The 21536-nt window shown below is 38.3% G+C and overlaps 1 protein-coding gene across 3 annotated transcripts in view; it reads right to left on the reverse strand.

Moving 5' to 3' along the window:
• Positions 1 to 2890: 2890 nt before the first annotated feature.
• pde6d.L (phosphodiesterase 6D L homeolog) overlaps positions 2891 to 21536 on the reverse strand; it is a 43130-nt gene continuing 24484 nt past the window's right edge. For all 3 annotated transcript variants that reach the window (XM_018241350.2, XM_018241351.2, XM_018241349.2), the window contains exons 3-6: positions 11786 to 11874; positions 10323 to 10448; positions 8366 to 8471; positions 2891 to 6762 (exon numbers count right to left, since the gene is read on the reverse strand). In XM_018241350.2, the coding sequence (XP_018096839.1) occupies positions 6681 to 6762; positions 8366 to 8471; positions 10323 to 10448; positions 11786 to 11874 (403 nt within the window). In that variant the 3' untranslated portion in view covers positions 2891 to 6680. The remainder of the gene's footprint in view (positions 6763 to 8365; positions 8472 to 10322; positions 10449 to 11785; positions 11875 to 21536) is intronic.

Here is a 21536-nt window from a genome sequence, read left to right on the forward strand (position 1 = left end):
AAAGCACAGAAGTTGATTGGGGCTCCTCTGATACCTGGTGCCCACTATGGGGCAATATCCTTCTCCTCCATTTTCACGTTCAACTGGATATTTCTAGGTGACCCCCCCTCTGCCGACATGCTATTTAAACGTCTGTCCTGGCTATATATTATCCTGTACACATCGGGATCATCTCCACTTGAGAAAACCAGGATTAAATGGTAACGAGATATTCCAGAACTTGCTGAGGAAATGTGCTCTGATGCTCTCAAACTAGTCCCAGAAGTAACCATCTCCATGAGAGACATATGTACAGATACAATTTTTTAACAGGGCAGATTTGACTCCATGAATTCTCCTTTAATAGTGATTCCTGATTTGTACATAAAAAAACCCAGACATACAATACCAAATATTAAAAACACAGTATCAGTTCTAAGCATACTTTATATTGCAAGGCCAAGAAGGCCCCAGACAACAGTAAATTTCCGCAAAGTATATATTCTGAATTACAAATGGGTAAATATGCAGAATGCAATAAAATTAGCACTAACAATCAAATAAACTTATCAAAACTCCTTAAAACAAAGTATTGACTTGAATGTAATGACTATTTATGCTACCATGGAATGCCTTTAATTTTTGTTTAATGAAATCAGTAGGGCATAGAGTGATTTTCTGAGACAATTTGCAGTTGATGTTAGTGGAAAATTAATAAATATTTATTTTTTTGTTAAGCAGCTCTCCAATTTGGAATTCCAGCAGCTTTCTAGTTGCCCGATTACCGTAGCAACCAGGTATTGGCTTGATGGACAGACTGGAAAATTAATAGGTGAGGGCCCCTAATACACACACACAAATCATAAAACAAAAAGTAAAAAACTGTTGCGTCACAGAGCAAATATTTTTTGCTCATTTAAGTAGCAAATTGGATTTAATCCTTTTACAAGAAAAGCACATTTTAACTAACAAATAAAATAAAATAATAGTACTTACCAAACTTTTTTGTAAAAATTTTAAAGGGGTTGTTCACTATCCAAACACTTTTTCAGTTGAGTTGTTTTCAGATTGTTCACCAGAAAGATTACTTTCAATAACTTTGTTTTTTTTTTTAGTTTTTACCATTTTTTCAAAATTAAAATGTAAAGTTTCTGTATGTGGTGTTTCAGTGTAGCAGTTAAGTGATCCAGCTACAGATTCTGAACTGTTACAATTTGTTACATTTAGTTGATACATTTATCAGCAAATTCTAACAGCTGCCTTCAGGGCCGGATTTACATAATGGACACCCCTAGGCCCACTGCAGTTCATCGCCCCTGTCCCCTCCCCTTTATTCGTGCAAATTTTCATCATCTGGACTGAAGCAATGGGGATTAGTGATGGGATTAGTGATGGGATTAGTGATTTTGCGCGAAATTCGCGAAACTGCGAAAAATTTGCGAAACGGCGCCGGCGTCTCGTTTTTGACGCCGGCGCCCGTTTTTGACGCCGCCCGTTTTTTCGACGCCGGCTCCCGTTTTTGACGCCGGCGTCCGTTTTTCTAAAAAAAAATTTGACGCCGGTATATTTTTACCGCGAATTTTCGCGGGCGTTTCGCGAATTTATTCGCTCGGCGCGAATCGCGCAAATTCACCATGAATTCGGGCCTGGCGAATAAATTCGCCCATCACTAATGGGGATTGGAACACGGGAAATTAAAGGGATACTGTCATGGGAAAAATATTTTTTTTCAAAATGAATCAGTTAATAGTGCTGCTCCAGCAGAATTCTGCACTGAAATCAATTTCTCAAAAGAGCAAACAGATTTTTTTATATTCAATTTTGAAATCTGACATGGGGCTAGACATTTTGTCAATTTCCCAGCTGCCCCAGGTCATGTGACTTGTGCTTTGATAAACTTTAATCACTCTTTACTGCTGTACTGCAAGCTGGTGTGATATCACCCCCTCTCTTTTTCCCCTCAGCAGCCAAACAAAAGAACAATGGGAAGGTAACCAGATAGCAGCTCCCTAACACAAGATAACAGCTGTCTGGTAGATCTAAGAACAACACTCAATAGTAAAAACCCATGTCCCACTGAGACACATTCAGTTACATTGAGAAGGAAAAACAGCAGCCTGCCAGAAAGCATTTCTCTCCTGAAGTGCAGGCACAAGTCACATGACATGGGGCAGCTGGGTAATTGACAAAATGTCTAGCCCCATGTCAGATTTCAAAATGGAATATAAAAAAATCTGTTTGCTCTTTTGAGAAATGGATTTCAGTGCAGAATTCTGCTGGAGCAGCACTATTAAATGATTCATTTTGAAAAAAATTTTTTTCCCATGACAGTATGCCTTTAAAAAATGATTGTATCTCCAGTGCATCCCCAGTGTTTTTGAACCAATGTGGGTGTGGTTGAGCAGCATGATCCTGCCACCCTAGGCCTGGGTGGCCTTTCCACAAATCTGGGCCTGGCTGCTTTTAATGAAACTCAGGGATTCTGCTTAGCAGGGCAAAGGTAAATGTATCAATTTAAAACAGTTACAGAGTCGGTTTCCCCCTGAGCTACTTCAGAAAGACATAATGAAACTTTCCACTTCATTAGGAAAACAGTCACACATAGAAAATATGTTCTGGTGAACTATCTGAAACCAACTGAACTAAAAAAAAAGTGTTTGAAGGTGAAGTAAAAGAAAAAATCTCAAAAAGTGTAGTGTAAGAAGCAGACCACATGAGGTCAGCAAAACACTGGAATTGAACCCCTATACCCATCATACACAAATCTTAATCCAGCTTGCTTTGCTGTTTTTTTTCCATCCAAAAGTTCTATTTCTGTCGCTCAGATTTGTGGTTTTTCTTTCAACACAAACTTTCTCATGTGCTGCTATATAACTGGCAGCTTAGGAGTGAATAACAAGGCTGATATTGGTTAGTCTGATAATAAATTGGCTTTATTACAGGTAGTTATAAGACAAAATGACTAATTTTAAGGAATAACATCTTGAACATATTGCAGTGCAAGAAAATGTGATATAAAGGTCAGTGTTTGTTTTAACATGTGATACGTAATATTTGGTATCATCAATGTGTTTCCTGATACACCAGTTCCAGGTAACCAAGGTATAGAAACACAGTGGTGACTTTAAAGGAATGAACTGAGTGGTGACTTTAAAGGAATGAACTGATCCTGTACAAGTGACAATACAGAACTGAAGGGCTCTTGGTTAAACATTCTGCCTTACACAATCGCTCAGCACTCCAGCATTTTGTCTGCCCACACTGTAACAACAAGGGTGCCCAGCTATTCCAATGTTTACTCCTGGCTTACAAGAAAACTCTAGAAAGAATGGAAAGCATGGAAGTGCCTGAAGCTGTCCCTTTAAATGATACTGGTACATGCAGAGAAAAGGCTATGGTTCTCATTAAGGCACATCACTAAGTGCCTTGTTTCTGAACTTCGCTCTGCTTGTTGCACCCTGAGATAAAGCAGAAAGTTTTTCCTTGTGTGTTGCATTCAGAGTGTGAAAGGGATGGGTAGCACATGAGTATCTCCTGGAATGCCAATAGCTCACACTTTATTCATTCAGTGTCGGACTGGCCCACAGGGATACCAGGAAAAGTCCCGGTGGGCCCAGGTGTCAGTGGGCCCTTTTGCTGCTAAACATTTAGCCGATTTCCTAGTCATTCCCTATTTCTATGAGAAAAAGAGGCTAAATAGATGGAATAATCAATTATAGTATGTAAAGAAAAGAGACTAGGAGACTAGAGGTTGAGTGAGGAGAGGAAGAATAATAGACCAGGGGCCCACTCTCAGTACTAAGGTTATTTTGGTGGGCCCTGGGTCTAAGGCTTTTGTGTGGGCCCCTAGTGTCCCAGTCCAACACTGTATTCATTTCATGGGCTAAGGAGTGTCAGAGGGTGCCTTGCACCAAAGAGCACTGCACTGTGTGCTAGATTTTTAAATGCAGATTGCACTGGGAGTCCTTGCTGTGCACACTCACACAGATGCATGTATGCGCCGAACGCAGGTGAAATGCAACATTCTGCGTCCCAACCTGCATTTGCCGCTTACATGCGTCTGTGTGATTACAGCACCCTTGACAATAATTGAGTGCGTCTACTCCTACGGCTAAACAGAAGAAAGCGAAACGAAGGGGAGCACAGGTAAAACCGCCTGTGTGTAATAGCCTTTAATGTGATTACATGAAAGCAGTATTTGTTATTTCTTTCTGCACCGCTGGTTCCAACGTTTAGCAGAAGCTAATTATCTTCAATTTCCTTTTGCCTCTTGCAGAGAATAGGAAAAAGGACAAACATACTGTATACTGCTTTTAATTGCAATTACATAGAACTATAAAAACATTGCTGCATAACAAGAACATTCCTTCTGGGCACATTGGTAGTGACATAATGGACTTATTTACATGGAGTGACTCATTCAATAGAATGATATGCAAATGTGCCTACGTTTAAGGGCATTCAGATGGCCAGAGATTTGGGATGAGTGACTGCAGTACATGGTTCATGCCTGAAAACACACCTAAAATTATTCGTAAGATGTTGCAGCACAGTTAATCTTACAAATCCAGCAACCACACCCTAGATGTCAGAATTCAATTCTTAGCAGCAATAAAAAAAAAAGAACAGTTAATAACTTTCATGAATATTTCTGTCACACAGAATTTAAGCTATCTCTGCTGTAACTGTGTTAGGTAGGAATGCACCAAGAGCCCCACCCAATTACCAAACCGAATCCAAGTCTTGGGATAGAACTCCACGGGCGATTTTACCTGCGATACCTTCCGTTCTGGATGCGCCGACTTCGGATGCAATCAGCTTCTATGTGCAACATTTGTATTACTTACATTAGATTCGCCGCATCCAACATGACGACTGCGATTAGTCTCATAGCGTTGGATCGGAAGGTATTGCAGGTAAAATCGCCCGTGGAGTTCTACTCTTATTCTATAAGCCAATATTATTTTCTTTTTTTCTTTAAAAACTCCATCATGTGGGGAACAAATGTATTGGGAGCATCCTTGGTTTTAGGGGGGCTGTAATTTGCAATGGTAATTTGAGCATTTATAAGGGCTGTGACACAGGCATTTAATCAACATTATATTTTCCAGAACTAAAGAAAGGAAATGGATTGTGGTTCTTCCCCGACTATAGCCTGGACTTAGGCTAAAAAGGGGAATGGCCCAGGTATCATTACTGTTGTATTATCAAGTCCACATTTCATATATAGATAAATCTATGTAAAAGCAGAGGTAAGAGATATGTGTGGTGCTGATTAAAAGTAGAAAGCCACAGCCACATTCTCTTAGTATGAAGTATTTATGCCAGAAAGATCTCACCATTGATTTGACTTATTACTATAGCCCTCCTCTTTGTAGAAAAGGGCATAAAAGTTATTTTTAATTTTCTAAAACAATGCAGATAACATCTAAAATAAGTTATGCTCATTACTACTCTCTGGTGGAGTGGTGTGTCTTATAGACCATTTCAGGCAGAAGCAGCTAGTATCTAACCTATAGTTTCCTTTTAATCCATGTTTTTTTTCTATCTATTTAGGGGAAACTGAAAAAAAAAGATAAACCCGAAACATAAAACGTGGTATATATTCATGTGCACAACCATTTAAAATATCAGTAGTTATCCACATTAAATGTATTTATCTTATTAAAGCAAGGACTGTAGAAGACTGTGAATGTGCAGACCAGGATCTGCTTGTAACTCACTTCTTTATAAAGTAAACATAGGCCAGTTCCATTTTAATAATAATAAAATGAAGAAATCCTAAGAAGTTTTTTGATCTCAGGCACCACTGTGTTATGTTTTTCTAACACCTATTTATTGCTTGTTTGTAACAATCACAAAAAGCTCTTGGTCTCCCAAAGTAATGATCACTGAAGCTAGTTAGGAAATGTTTAATTGCATGGGGCACCAAGGCTTGTTTGGTCACATTAAAGCTATAAAGAATGTATAAATTCTGCGGAATAAAAAGGCTGTATACACATACTGATATTGAGGGAAACTACTCTCCTAGTTGTTCCTAAATCCATAGACAGAGGGCTCAGTCTAAAGGCTATTAAATGGTTATTTGTGGATATTACTAGAGCAGGAGGATAGTGATTACTAATATCTCTAACATTGTTTTGAGCTAAGAGGGCCACAGTTGTGAGTTAGAACCCAAAAGTTGTGATTTAAGTCTAGCTTAAAGTATCAGATTAGCTTCTTAATAAAAATGCGGTCACGGAGGCCCTTGAATCAGATCATTCTGTCCAAAAGTGGACACTCTAAATGGCAGAACTTGTTTACATATAACATCTACAGACACCACAAGACAAAAGTGAAAAATACTACAACTTTTTGTGGTGTCTGCAATCTCCGTAATTCTGGGAGCTGCCTGTAAACATAAGCAAGCCGAAAGTACCTGCATATTGCAAGTGTAAAGGGCAGATATTAGAGTGCAGTGCTGCCACTTCATGTTTAGAGTGATGAAGAAGTGCCGTGTACAAAGCAAGGTCCAAACTCATGCCTTGATTGCTATGGTCTCTCCGAGGCTGGGCTAGATTTAGAACAAAGTACAATCTTCTGTATGTCTAATGACATAAAGTGTATCTTCTGATTTCACATAAGTCTGTAGCACCCAATACAGTGTCTTAATAGATGAGCAGGATAAATGTGTAAAATTAGCAAAACCAAAAAATCCACCTTCAAACATAGAAGAGTCTAACTCTGGAAGTACTAACGAGGAGGTCATCATCGAAGAACTTGGTTTCTATGACAACATTACCACTGGAAGGCAAATAAGAGAAAAACACTATTAGAAGTTAGAAATGAGAAATGAATACAATAGTTTAAAAGGTTTTTATTAGGGCTGAACTGAACATGTGTTTCTGAAAACATGGTTAAAAGGGAAACAATTCAAGGAACCAACTCACAGGTTAAAGGGGTTGCTCACCTTTGAATTAACTCTTAAGAATGTCACTCTCTACATCATACCGAGACAATTTGCAATTATTTTTCATTATTTGTGGTTTGAGTTATTCAGATTGTTATTCAGAAGCAATCTAGCTGCTTTGGACCAAATTACCCTAGCAATCATGCATTGATTTGAATAAGAGACTGGAATATAATTAGAGGAGAGCCTGAATAGAGAGAGATGAGTATTCAAAAGTCGCATTGACCCCCTTTTAAAAACTGGAGAGAGTCAGAAGAAAAAGGCAAATAATTACAAAAATAAATATAAAAATATAAAAAAAAAGAACAATGAAAGCCAATTGAAAAGATGAGACTCTGCAGATTTGTAATTTGGTAATCATGAATATTAATCTGTTCCTCTTGGTCACATGCATTTCAAGATTCTACATACAACGCTGCAAAGTACAGAAAAATGGCAAAATTACCCAATAAAAAACATGACTAATTTATAAATCTCCTTTGTATAACAAAATCATGAGGAATAATACTTAACGAGCCTTGTCCTTGCCCATAAGTTCTGTATGTAATGTACACCATTATAACGCTCTGAACCAGAAAGTCCATTGAAGACTGAAATGAAACTTGGTGTAAAGCCGTGATAATCCATTGTCATGCATTTTTTTAAATGTTTGTGACAATATGTAAATGTAATTTTTTTTTTTCCAACTATTTTTCAATTTTTTAACTAATATAATATAATATACCACAAGTTGGTACAGTTTTCCACGTAAAATCATGTTTGGGCATATAAAACGTGTGTTTTTTTTATCATTATTATTTTAAGAAAAACAGCAATGAGCAACACCACTTTTCACTTTAATGGATTAAGCAAGATTGGAAGTAGCCCGATTTTAAGCAATAGTCATAAAAAGTAAACAACTTTAGAAATATCACAATTGGCCCTTTGTTGACAGCTTGTAATTATTTATCTACTTGGAATAAATCACAATACATGACGTTAATTTACATGTAAGGAACGAGAACTTTTTTTATGGCAATTTTTATAGAGGTATGGGGTCCGTTATCTGGAAACCCGTTATCCAGAAAGCTCCAAATTACAGAAAGGCTGTCTCCCATACACTCCATTTTATCCATTTTTTAAAAAATGATTTCCTTTTTTCACTGTAATAATAAAACAGTACCTTATACTTTATCCCAACTAAAATATAATTAATCCTTATTGGAAGCAAAAACCAGCCTATTGGGTTTATTTAATGTTTACATGATTTTCTAGTAGAATTAAGCTATGAAGATCCAATTATGGAAAGATCCGTTATCTGTAAAATCCCAGGTCTCGAGCATTCTGGATAACAGGTCCCATACCTGTACTGGTTTTAGGCATAAACTATTTTGCACAAATTTATAAACATAGGGCAGATTTTGTTAGCAACAGATTCAACACTTCCAAGGAACTTACGTTAAAACATTAGCTGGCATCATCTGTGATTCTGGAGCGGCCTCTATTAGGGACTGCCAGGTGTTCATGGAATTGGGGATCACAAAACCAAAGTCAAAGAACCACTCTGTAAAGAAAGAAAGCTAAGTTTAAAAAAGTAGCACACCAAGACCGGTATATATGCTATAGTAGAATGCCCTGCCGTTTTTAGATCATAACTATATTATGATCTTACTTTTTAGGTACAAAATTCTCAGGAATGTTGCCGAGAGCTTTCTGCTGATCAAAACAAAATGTCATGTCATTTTAAATGTCACATTTTGCCTGCTGCATAAAGCAGTATTAAAAAAGCCAGTGCATCACTCTATTACAATTCTAAGCAATGTTCTAGTATACACAACTTAACAAATGTCAAGAATAATTTGCAAATGAAAGCAGTGTTAGTCAGTCTCTTTCTGAATGCCTGCTTCTGACCCTTGGAACAATATAGCCGATATCAACTCACTTGTATGTATTCTTCTGTTACCAGCTGGCTTTTGCCATCAGAATTACCACTGCAGAGAATAGCAAGGTACAGAAAAGACACTGCTTTCAATAGCAATTTGAAAATATATTTAAGTGTAAGGATATTTGCCAACTCTCAAGCTGACTCGCACACTTTGTTCTGTTCCAATCCCATACTGTATACATCTTTAGCCATCCTTGGGTATTGGCAATTCCTAATATCCCCACCAGTTACTTTCCATGGCTGTTAATGGGCATCAGTTGGAGAACTGGAGAGTTTTGGCGCTCCCACTCGCCGATTCATGTTCTGAACCCAGACAATTAGACCCCCAGCAGCTTTTACTTCAATCAAATCAGATTCTCAGGGCCTAAGACAACATCACAATACCTTATACTTCTGGCCTGCTCCTGATTTTAAGCCGGTGGGTATGATGGAAAACCATCTAGCATCAGCCTAACTTTTCTCCAGCAGCTTCCAACCTGGGTGAGCTCCTTGTGTGGCAAGAGGTTGTAAATGGCACTTCTACACACTCATTACTGCACATCTGACTGGAAAACACCAAGTACTATACCTATAAGATCACATTCCTCCTTATTAAATTGACACAGGGCTGGGCTTCCCTTCCCTGCAACCACTATTTTGGCCAACTGTATCACTGAAAGCAAGGAATTTACAGAACCCCAGATCAAGCTTGACAGTTGAGTATACAGTATTTCATATACTTTAAGTAGCATCACTAAAAGCCTCTTACAACTGGCTGATTCAACACTCAATCATACGAGACAACTATTTATCACATGCTTGATTTCATCTGGCTTCATATACCTCAAGATAACCACTACGTAAGATCTGGAACAATATTCCCGTTATTGCTTCTGTAATATAACAAGTAATGCAACAATTGCAGACCAACAAAACTCTTCAGGTGCACGCAACAATGCATGAATTATGGATAACCGGATATCTACAGCTTCACCGTGTCACAACTGCCTCTCACAACGACAGGAGCATGTCACAAAAACAACTACAAAGACCTCACTACATATGTTAAAGGAGATCCTAATAAGCAGCTCTCCGGTTTAGTATTTTAGAAGCTATCTGGTTGCTAGGGTCTTATTTACCCTATTAACCAGGCAGTAGCTTGAGTGAGAGACTGGAATGTAAATAGTAGAGGAAATGAATAGGAAGTGAAGTAACAAAAAGTAGGAATAACAATAAATTGTAGCCTTACAGAGTAATAGTTTTTTTGGAGCTAGGGTCAGAGAACGCCATTTGGAAGCTGAAAGCCAATTCCCTACTACAGAGCATGGCTGTCAAGAACAACGCACTAGTACCTTCCTCATACTCAAAATAGATGGGTACAACCAGAGCTCCTTTAGCACACTGAAAGGATCTAACAGCAGTCTCTATGGATAAATAAATAGAAGGCTCATTCACCAAATATTACTCAGTTTCAACCTAGCCTAACCTTACCTTCTAGACATTGTCCTTTGAAGTATACTTTCTGTTCCAGTCTGAATTTCTCCATCTGTTCTGCAGAAGAGAAATTTAGCTCCCTAGAAACAGCTTTGCACTTCAAAATTTTCTTTGGTACACGAGCTGCGAAAACAGAGAAAAAGTAAATATACACATACATACTATCTTTTTATTTTCAGTATAGGGAAATATTTAAGCTGATGGTTTTTCTGCATAGTCTATGAGGAAACCCCAAGGGTAAACGGTGTAAAATGTTAAAATGTTATCTAACAGTTCGGTTCAGTGGACTATGCACCCAATGAAATCACTTGGCCATTAACCCATACCCCTGGGATAGACCCAGGAGGTGATAAAGCTTGGGGCAACTAGTCAGTGAGACAATGGGTTGTTTTGAAAGGCTAAAACTGCAAGCTGAAAAAAGCTTAAAAGCTATTGAGCAAATCCAGAAGGATTTACTTTAAAAAGTAAACAATATATATTTTAAAAACTATAACAAAGAAATATTAAAACATATTTATCAAAAAAAAATTCTGAGCATTGACATTTGCAACCTGCCAATTCATATGGTTACACAGATATTCCCTTTTGATGCGCTTAATTAGATCCCGATATTTCTTACACCACCTTTAAACAGCCGCAGACTGAATGGTGGCTGCTTTACTGCCCCTACCACCAACTGAACAGGTGGTTTGCACTTGAAAAATACATTTAATAAATTGTCTTAATGTCTATTAATCTGACTGGTTGCTATGGGTGATTAAGCAAGCTTTTAGTACATTACCGCAATTGTGCTGAAAATGAGGTAGACATGACTGCTAAAAATGGTAAATTATCTACATCTACCTACATTACATTGGTATATTTACCAAGGTGTGTCTTTTGAGAGTGGTTGATGAGGTAAAACAAGAATCCTACTGAGGTTATTTAAATTTTATGCTAAAAAATCAATAGGTATTAAGTGGATGAGCCTTCTGGCTCCAACAATCCAACAGTTAATTAGCCTTGTTTTTGAAAAATTTATCAAATTGACATAAGTCAAGAGGCACTTCCAGAAAATTGGCAGCCTTGGCTAGATGTTTGTCCTGAGGAGCTCTCTCCTGTGGAATACTCATGTAACAAAATATTTTACTTAAAATACAAGGAACACTGCTGCATTTCTATGATTCTAAAAGGAACAATACCTCTGTACCCATCAGGAATGGTTCTACATGCTTGCTGTTACACCTTCAATAATGTATCCATTATTAATCCACTCTTAACAATAATTACTATAATAATCCTCTATCCAAGTGACCTGTCAGCTTGTTTATGTATTTGCCTGTTTTATAAAGAAATAAATTAAAAAGTTAATGTCCTTTAGATCAAAATATCTTGTATATACCTTGTTTAATTCACTTGTATTGCAAAAGTACAAGTGTTGTGACACACTGAAACAACATGAATTGAGCATAATATGTTACCTTCGTGTTCAACCCCTGGAAATGACAGGTCCTCTGTACCCTGCCATAGAATTTTCCCAGTTTCTGCATCTCGGAGGTTCATCCAGTTCCTGATAATGTCATTATTAAGGAAATTCAAGTGAAATATAAAAACTTTTTACTTTTGTTGAAAGTACTACTATTGAAAATAAATGTTACATTGTTTATACAAATCTATATTATCCCTTTTCGTACAGATTTTATGATATTAAATAGTATGTAAGTTGGTCCCTAACATTTTTTTTCTTTGTACTTAAAGTAACTGCAACTGTGCTGTTCAGGAGCTGGGCATACCAAGTTAATGGAGTCAGTTAGACAGGGCAAACTCTGATCGATATATTCTCTGTCAATCTAACAATTCTTATTCTTTACCACCCAATTGCTCCTGTTACCGGTCTGGGAGCACAATAAGAATATACTTCATATGTCAATAATTACAAGAAAAACAACTACAGTTACCTACTTCCACAGTTAAAATAATTGTCTACTATAACTACAAAGTCTTACAAAATTGATCTAGAATACTCAAGGGTTCATTTATCACGGCAAGTGCAGTGAGCAAAGTGCAATTTTGGGCAAAATCCCCATGCTTTTTTTCCCATAATGCAGCGTTCCCCCTCAGAACTCCAGTTTCTTCCGCTTATGAGTGGGAGCTGCATCTGCCATACCTCCCAACTGTCCCGTTTTCAGCGGGACAGTCCTGCTTTTGACAGCTCAACCCGCAGTCCCGCGTTTCTACATAAAAGTCCCGACTTTCTCTGCAGCCATAATTTGAGAAAAAGAAACAAAGTTTCTAACCACGACTGCTGCTCACGAGTCTAAATTACTGCAATTGCGCTTGCACTTTTATGTAAATCAGACGCAATTGCGTTGAACATTTTGGTAGTCTGGCTGGAGACAACTGTGGTGTTTAGCATGAGAGTAATGTATGAGTAAAGCATGATTAAAGTATGCTTTATATTGTGTAGTAGTCTGGTCCATACTAATCTAATGGTCTAATCCTATCAGTTTAAGCAAAATGCCATATGTGCAAGGTTGTAGTAATAAAGAAAACCACTCACATGAAAGAGTTGCAGGTTAGCAATATGCCCAAAAACTCTAGTATTTCATTATAAAGAGCCATACAAATAGCTGTTGAAGATTTCCTTTCCTTCACCTTTAACAAAATGCATTGCCTTGACAACTTTGAAAATCTATTCCTACCTACATAAACATAATATTATGCCCGTGGGAGGAAACCCAAAGTGTTGGAAGTGGCAATCAAAATGCCCTGTGTGCCTTAAAAGTTACCTGTACAGGGGAAGAAGGTGAGAACAGGTATGGACTAGTTTCAATATGTACATTCCATACATTTAATTTCAAAAGAAAAGCAATGGGTGAAGTTGCTAGGATCAATATGCAATGTGAGAAATGCAATGTTGCAGAATTCAGGTTAAGAGCATGGTTACGTGAGGCTTTATCTCATAATGTGATTAGGCAGCTTAGAATCTCTTCATCCCCACAAGAAGAACCAAATTACTATATTTAGAAGTGTATTTATCTAAAGAAAGCAAACGGGTAATGCCTCGGATAGATGACAAAAGCAAAATCATTAAAAAAATGGTAAATATTAGAATAAATACAGTATATACCATATAACACTATAAACACACACCCAATATACTGTATCTATTACAGCTACATTTTCAATGAGAGTGTGATGAGTGTGGTGAGGAAGTCAGTTTATTTAGAAAGAGAGAGACATTTTTTGAGGCATACAGTATACTGTACCTACAGCTACTTAGTGATGTTCCTTCTACCATAAAATACATTGATAATTACTAAGATAAAACCTTGGTTACTTTTGCACTCAGCATTGGTTTACCCCACTATTGTACCGACATCGAGGGATAAAGAGATTGAATGATATTTGGTGATATGCAGTGAATATCCTGTAAAACGGGTGACAAGTATTCGGATTTGACTCCTTGTGACGTTGTTCATCCTTATATGTGGAGTTTAAAAAAAAATGCAAGTGCTATTGTTTATGACCTATGAGGATAAAAATAAATGAAGACAAATAAAACTATATATCCATAATCACACCCACTCCCACTAGCTATAGGTGGTTAGATTGCTACTGCTGTGTGACAGAAATAATGCCATAGCGAACACATACGGTAGCAATGTCATTCCCAGATTATGATATTCAGTGGCCAAATGATCCTGATATGTTGCCGAGATGGAAAACTTGTAGAATACACTCAAATTATGTTTTTCCACGATGTGAGGATTATGTGCGTGGGATTTATGGAATACATGTGTTTGAAAGCTTCAAGGAGAAAAAGAATTGTGCTAGAACAGGTTGTTACCTCCAAGAGCTGCCTCACCACCATATGTGTATGTCTGCTGAGAGACAAGATGTATCCATACACAAACGCAGGTGCTGCTCTGGGGAGCGCTCAGGCAGCTGACTTGGAAAAACGGTTAACACAAGGATTAAATCAACTTGTGTGTTAGAGAACTGTTTTGCAGCCTTTTGGAAGAATTATCTTAAATGTGACAGGCAGCCAATAGGTAACTTTGTGGTCGAGAAGGCAGATGTCAGTAGAACATTTTTAGGGGAATAACGTTCAAATGCCTGGATCGGTCGTATAAAAGACACTGCACAATTATCCTGTATTGGTTAGAAATAAGGAATAAATGGTAAGCGTGTCAAGGTATCAATACAACAGAGATGGAAATGCAAGGTTATGGAAGATAGCTCATAGTACAAGTTGATCCAGGGACTAGTCAGATTGCCATTTTGGAGTCAGGAAGGATTTTTTCCCCCCTAAGGCAAATTGTAGAGGCTTTGGATGGGATTTTTTGCCTTCCTCTGAATCAACTGGCATTTAGGCAGGTTAAAATAGAGTTAAAAGTTTGAACTTGATGGATGTGTGTCTTTTTTCAAACTAACTTTCTATGTATATGCCTCTATAGCCATCAAAGGAGAAGAAAAGGGTCAATCGCTGGGGGGTGACAAATGTTAGGCACCTTGTTCATTTTGAAGATATTCATTTCAGCGATTTTGCTACTTTTAGCAACAAAGCTTCTTCTTTCTTCAATGCACCCAGGCTGACACGTGTACAGTGAAAAAAAAAGGCTTTTAGCTAAAGGTTCAGCTGTTCACTCTACTGCACATGTGGGCCTGGTGCAAAAAAAATCAGGAAGAGGATCGCTCGTGGTACTCACTAAAAGCACCCTGAGCCGGGGCAGTTTTCTGCTGAAAGGAGCAGTGGCCCAGGAAATCAATTACTGGGGGGGGGGGGGGGTTAACATTCCCCAGTGATTGAGTCCTTACATCTCCTTTAAAGGAACAGTAACACCAAAAATATAAGTGTTTTAAAGTAATAAAAATATCATGTACTGTTGCCCTGCACTGGTAAAACTGATCTGTTTGTTTCAAAAACACTACTAATTGTTATGTAAACAAGCTGCTGTGGAGCAATGGCGGAAATTGAAAAACGGCTATATGGCACAGGTTAACTAATGGATAACAGATAACACCATTAGAGAGACAGAGCTTATCTTCTATCTGCTGTGTAACCTGAGCCTTTTCTCCTTTGAATGGCTGCCCCCATTGCTACACAGCAGCTTATATAAACAATAGTAGTGTTTCTGAAGCAAACACAGCAGTTTTACCAGTGCAGGGCAACACTGCATTATATTTTCATTACTTTAAAACACTTTTATTTTTTGACGTTACTGTTCCTTTAAAGCCTTATGAAATGTATGCAACATCTTTTATAAAAGAATAAATATATGCATTTTAATAACTATGATGGTAAAAACGCAGACGAAAATTTTTTTAGGTCCTCTTGTTGCTAAAAGCAGCAAATTCCCTGAAATTAATATGTTCAAAATGAATGAACATTTAAGTAAATTCTGCCAGAGAACCCTGCTTCCAGAGTGTTGTAAAACAAGTCTGGAGGAATGACTTTTCTTCAGTGATTTGTGTTGGAACAGCTTTTTCTTTTCAAACATAATCTATTCTGGATGAAGCCCTAAAAACTCACATAAGGGAAAAAAATAAAAATAATAACAGATGTAGCCGACTTTCCCCCCCCCCCAACATGTTTAACGGATTACATGCTTTAAATATTTAAATCCTAAGAGTTGACGGCAGGCTCAGCTCTAGGTACTGCCCGGGTTATTGAAATATTATTTGTCTTCCTCAATCTATCCTATAATGACACCATGTATTAGCAATCTTCCTGAGAGCATTAAAAGTCCATCAGCCTTATGGCACAAGCATGCTGTGCAGAAAATAGACCTGGCTTAATTTGCCCCAGCTGCTATAAATGACAGCAAAATGTACACCTGCATAAAGACACTTCAGCATAAACGTGTCCCTGTCATGAACACACCACAGCTGAGGTTTTTCCTAAGTGCAAGATAAATTCCACATTAATGCTGCCATCAGCGCCAACCCCAAGTTAAGCTTCTCTGCTACTACACGGGTCAGAATCCTACTGCTGCCGAAATCTATAAGCCTCCCAAGTTATGGATATAATGCATTTTGGTTACAAAGATCTTTCCTTTTTATTGGATGGGGGGGGGGGGAGAGGAGAGAATAAGAAAACAACATACATAATATGTTAAAGAACCCCATTACCTACTGACTTAAACATTATATTACTAATTTACTGACATATCACTTGCAGTAATGCAATAACTCACAGAAACATCAGAGATTTGTTTTTGTTATTCATTTTCTTACAGGAAACTATACCCCTGAAATTCACCTAATTATACTTAATACTTTAGTAATACTTATACTTAGTACTTAAAGGGGTTGTTCAGCTTCCAAAACTTTTTCCAGTTGAGTTGAATTCAGATAGTCCACCAGAAATAAAGACTTTTTCCAAACACTTCCTATGTGTGACGGTTTTTCTAATATTGGAGTATAAAGTTGAATTTTTCAACTTCTAAAGCAACTTTGGGAGGGGTCCCGCAAACCTGTAAACTGTTCTAAATGTAAACATTTAGTTGATACATTTCTTTGGCCCTTGTGAGCAGAATCTCTGAGTTTCATTAAAGGCAGCTGTTAGAATTGATACAATAGTTGCTAATAGTCCAGAGATGCTGCTGAGAAATGTATCAACTAATGTAGCAAATTGTAACAGTTTGAGTCTGGCAGCTCAGTAATGCAGGTGCAGACTCTAAACACCAGAGGCACAAACAAACTTAGATTTTGAAATAACTGTAAAAATTAAAATTGGAAAGTAATTGAAAAAAAGTATATTTCTGGGGAACAATATGAAAACAAATGAACTGAAAAAAGTGTTTGGAAGGTGAACAACCCCTTTGATACTTTTTAAGTACTAAGGGCTGTCCCTGGCTCATAAGATTCACTATACTTACACACAAAACAATGCCACAACATACTGTACATGCTAGGTTACATTAGCAAATTAATTGACTGAGCTGTGTCCCCTACTCGCATACTTAATTTACTTACCCGTCACCCTGGGCCGGTGCTCCTAACAGAAGAAAACAGCACTGGCCCGGGATTCCTCCAGTGAGCACCACAGAGAGATTGTCTTCCGGCTTCTTCTTTCTTCTCATGGCTCTGCATGCGCAGTAGAAACGCTGAACTTTAACGCAAAAGTCGATATTTCGTTCTACTGCGCAAGAGTCTACCCTGGGAAATTGGAAGGGAGAAGATCACTCTGTGGTGCTCGCTGGAATAACCCCGGATTGCTGCAGTTTTTTTGTGATAGGTGAGAGGGTAAGTAAATGCGATAAATGCCCCCAAGTAAAAAGGACTTTCCTTCTCCTTTAAAGAAATTTTTAATGATATATATATATATATATATACCAATATGGAAAAATTCACTTATAAAATACATTATCCATTTGTTTGCTAATTATTCATTCAGAAGGTACGGTTTTCCTTTCACCGCTTTAGGTTAACGAAATCTGTGGTTGCAGTAAAAGGGTTCAATGGCAACTCAAGCCAACCCTAACCCACAAAACCATAAACCGCAAAATGTTTCCATTGTAGGACCCGCACCCAACCAGCACCGCAGATCAGTGGTGTGAGACACAGAAAGCCATCTCTCTGAAAACATAAACACTACATTATTGTTGTATCCCAGTGTAACCTGCATCCGCCATGCACACACAAAATTCAGCATAAACCTGCCCAACCTGTGGGTATCAGGTCAGTCCACACATCGCTATTCAGTAAGTACAATAAACTGGCAGAGCATTTAGAAAAATTAGCATTTTAGATAGGTTAGATAGACATTATACTACTATATTAGTTGCATATGGAATGCATACAATGCTTTAAGCGCTTATTATACAAGACAAAGCTAAGTGGTAGCTTAAAAAAAGTTTTTCCCCTTCTAAAACACACACCCAAATGATATACAAAACAAACATTATTCCAGAATGACAACCTTTATAAGAGACACTGTTCTCCTTTAATTCTATGCCATGTTGGCAATGCCCTGACCCTTACTTGCCTTATTCCTCCTAAATCTGCACCCTGGGAACAGTAAAACAGAAGGCTGAGAAATGCAACAGTTAATTAGAGCTATAATCCCTTTTCCCCCAGTCTCTGCATGACGCAGGTTCAAGTTGAAGGCTTTGCCAATCATTCATAAGTAAAGAGTCAGCAGATACAGACATGAAAGCGACGGAGCAATGGGCCACACATGGACAATACGAGATATTTCCAAATGAAACTTAATAGATTTTCAATCTCAGAGGAGTAGCAGGTCACTGTACAACAAAGCACAGATTGGTTCTCTTCTAGTCCACCTGGCAGGACACAAGAAAATCCTGCACTCCTACACATACAGTTGGGACCTTCATTGCGTAACACAGTCATAAGCACTGACCTCGACCTAAAAGATCAGGCTACACTAACTAAAACTGTGAGTGCGGATTAATTGTCATGGTGTAAGATAAACTGATGAGACCAGTGTAGAACGCAGCATCCACCCAAGATGCACAGATGGAGCTACACTCCTGACACAACCTATTCCTGCGGGAAACACTTCAGTATTGTCTCAGCCACACAGACATCTGTGACCCTGAGAAAAGAAGCTCAAAGTGGGATAGACGGATAGCCATCAGTATTAGACAGCAACAGATGTACGTGTTGGAGTTTTCTGAGAAAAAAAAAAAGCTGCCAATTAAACAAGATGGGGGAAAGACATCCAAAATGTTCCACGAGAGCCTTTTAGAATCATTTATATTTTATACCGGGAGAGAAGTAGGAACAGCAAATTAAAGGGTTATCCTATACAAAAAGACTTAAAGGAGAAACAAACCCTTTACCAAAAAAACCCTACCCCCACCCCATGTAGACCCCCCTCCCTCCTTCCCCCCAGCCTAGCTGCCCCCCTGGGGAAATGCCCCTAACTTTTTACTTACCCCTCAGAGCAGAGTCACAGCATCGGAGTTCACCGCAGCCATCTTTCGGGTCTTCGGTAAGCTCAGGCGGAGACCGCCGAAGTGGCGCATGCGCAGTTGGAGCAATTTACCGCATTGCGACAACTGTGCGTGCGACAAATTGGTCGGAAATTGCTGAAGCGCCGGAAGATGACGTTAATCCCCGAAAGATGGCTGTGGTGAACCCTATTGCTGTGCCTCTGCTCAGAGGGGTAAGTAAAAAGTTAGGGGCATTTCCCCGGGGGGAGGCAGGTAGGCTGGGGGAGGAGGGAGTGAGGTCTACGGGGGTGGGGGGAGGGTTTTTTTGGTAAAGGGTTTGGTAAAGGGTTTGTTTCTTCTTTAAAGATATTCTGTAATGATTTTTATGATGTAATTTTCTGATGTTTCTCCTACTCCGTGTAACTGAATGTGTTGCAGTGGGACATGGATTTTACTATTGAGTGCTGTTCTTAGATCTACCAGGGAGTGGTTATCTCTTATCAGGGAGCTGCTCTGGTCACCTTCCCATTGTTCTGCTGATGGGCTGCTGGGGGGGAGAAGGGAGGTGATATCACTCCAATTTGCAGTACAGCAGTAAAGAGTGACTGAAGTTTATCAGAGCACAAGTCGCATGACTGGCGCAGCTGGGAATCTGACAATATGTCTAGCCCCATGTCAGATTTCAAAATGAAATATAAAAAAAAAATCTGTTTGCTCTTTTGAGAAATGGATTTCAATGCAGAATTCTGCAGGAGCAGCACTATTAACTGATGCCTTTTGAAATATTTTTTCCCCCATGACAGTATCCCTTTAAGCTCCCCATAAAGTAGATTTAATCTCACACTCAAAAGAGCCAACAATAAAATACATGAGATTTTCTCCGTGATTACATGATGCAATGATAAGCACTAAAAGCTATTTAATGTGGATGTAATACAAACTTTTTGCAACGAGGGCCAGATTTGGTGAGATGAAAATGTGTGGGGGCCGACCATTCAGCCCGACATTCTTTGAACCATTAACATTAAATTACAGGAATCGAGTAATCGTAGCAGTAATATTTGGGCACATTAGTGAAATGATCTGCCACTTGGTCTGTACTGAAGGTGTTAGCAATATACACATAATGAAACGTAGTGACGCCATGCTTCTTTAGCTTACTGTACTGGCACGTCAGTATGTCTATTGACACCTTCAGCCCTAAAGAAGTATGCAAAAACAGCGCGTCTCTACCTGCCAGATCATTTCACTAAAGTGCCTTAATATTTCTGCTATTGGATTCCTGATCGCACTGTGCTGGGGGGCCCTCATTATTATTCATTTCATGATGGAGGCTGAGGGCCAGTGTAAATTTGAAAACGGGCCGCAATTGGCCCGGGGCCGCACTTTGGACATGTCTGATGTAATACTTAACATTGGAACTCACCTAAAACAACCCTTTAATTTGATGTAAAACATGGTTAATTAAGATATCATTAAGATATATTGGATGATTTTTTGGACAGACATAATATCAAAGGCTATTGTTATACTAAACTCTATAGTTAGTATAGATATGGGTATATAGAATGTATGTGAAAGTATGAAGGGGTATGTGTATGGATGCTGGGTTTTCATTTGGAGGGAATGAACTTGGACATTTTTCAACCCAATTTAACGATTTATGCAACTATCTAATGTAACTATAAAAGTGGCCAGGGATGTGGAGACATTTTTGAGTGAAAAGTAAAGTAAGAAGAAGTTTAATTTATAAATCCATGTCTCTTGGTTTAAACTGTTTTTTTTACAGTTTTTTACACCAAAATTATTTACTCGAATACACATTACACAGCTTTATAAATACACCTGTTTTACGCAGTGTACTATTGTAGTTATGTGGTCAATTTAAACTCCATTGTTTAACACAGCTTTACTACTACTACTGCAATTCCACAGATTGACAATTTAACTGCCCTCTGGTTGCGCCATGACTTGAACGAGGGACCAAAAGGTGAATGCAGGAGGGCCTTAAACAAGAACAGGTCAAATAGCAATACATATAAAATTTCTCCTTTCCAGTTGCCAGGGCCACTGAATTTAGCAAATTGATTATATCCTCAATGCAGCGCTAAACAGCAAATGATTCAAAACAACAATAATGTTTAAAAGCAGTATTTTAGAATACAGTATTCTACACAATACTTCTACAATACTACAGCAACACATCATTAAAAGAAAGAACACATTACTGTATCATACTTGGCTAAAATTGCAATTCATATTTTAATGCTAGATGTAATGGCCAATGTAACAGAACCTTCTCCTTTTACACCATTAACTGACCCGT

This window comes from Xenopus laevis, chromosome 5L, assembly GCF_017654675.1.
Source record: "Xenopus laevis strain J_2021 chromosome 5L, Xenopus_laevis_v10.1, whole genome shotgun sequence".
NCBI lineage: Eukaryota > Metazoa > Chordata > Amphibia > Anura > Pipidae > Xenopus > Xenopus laevis.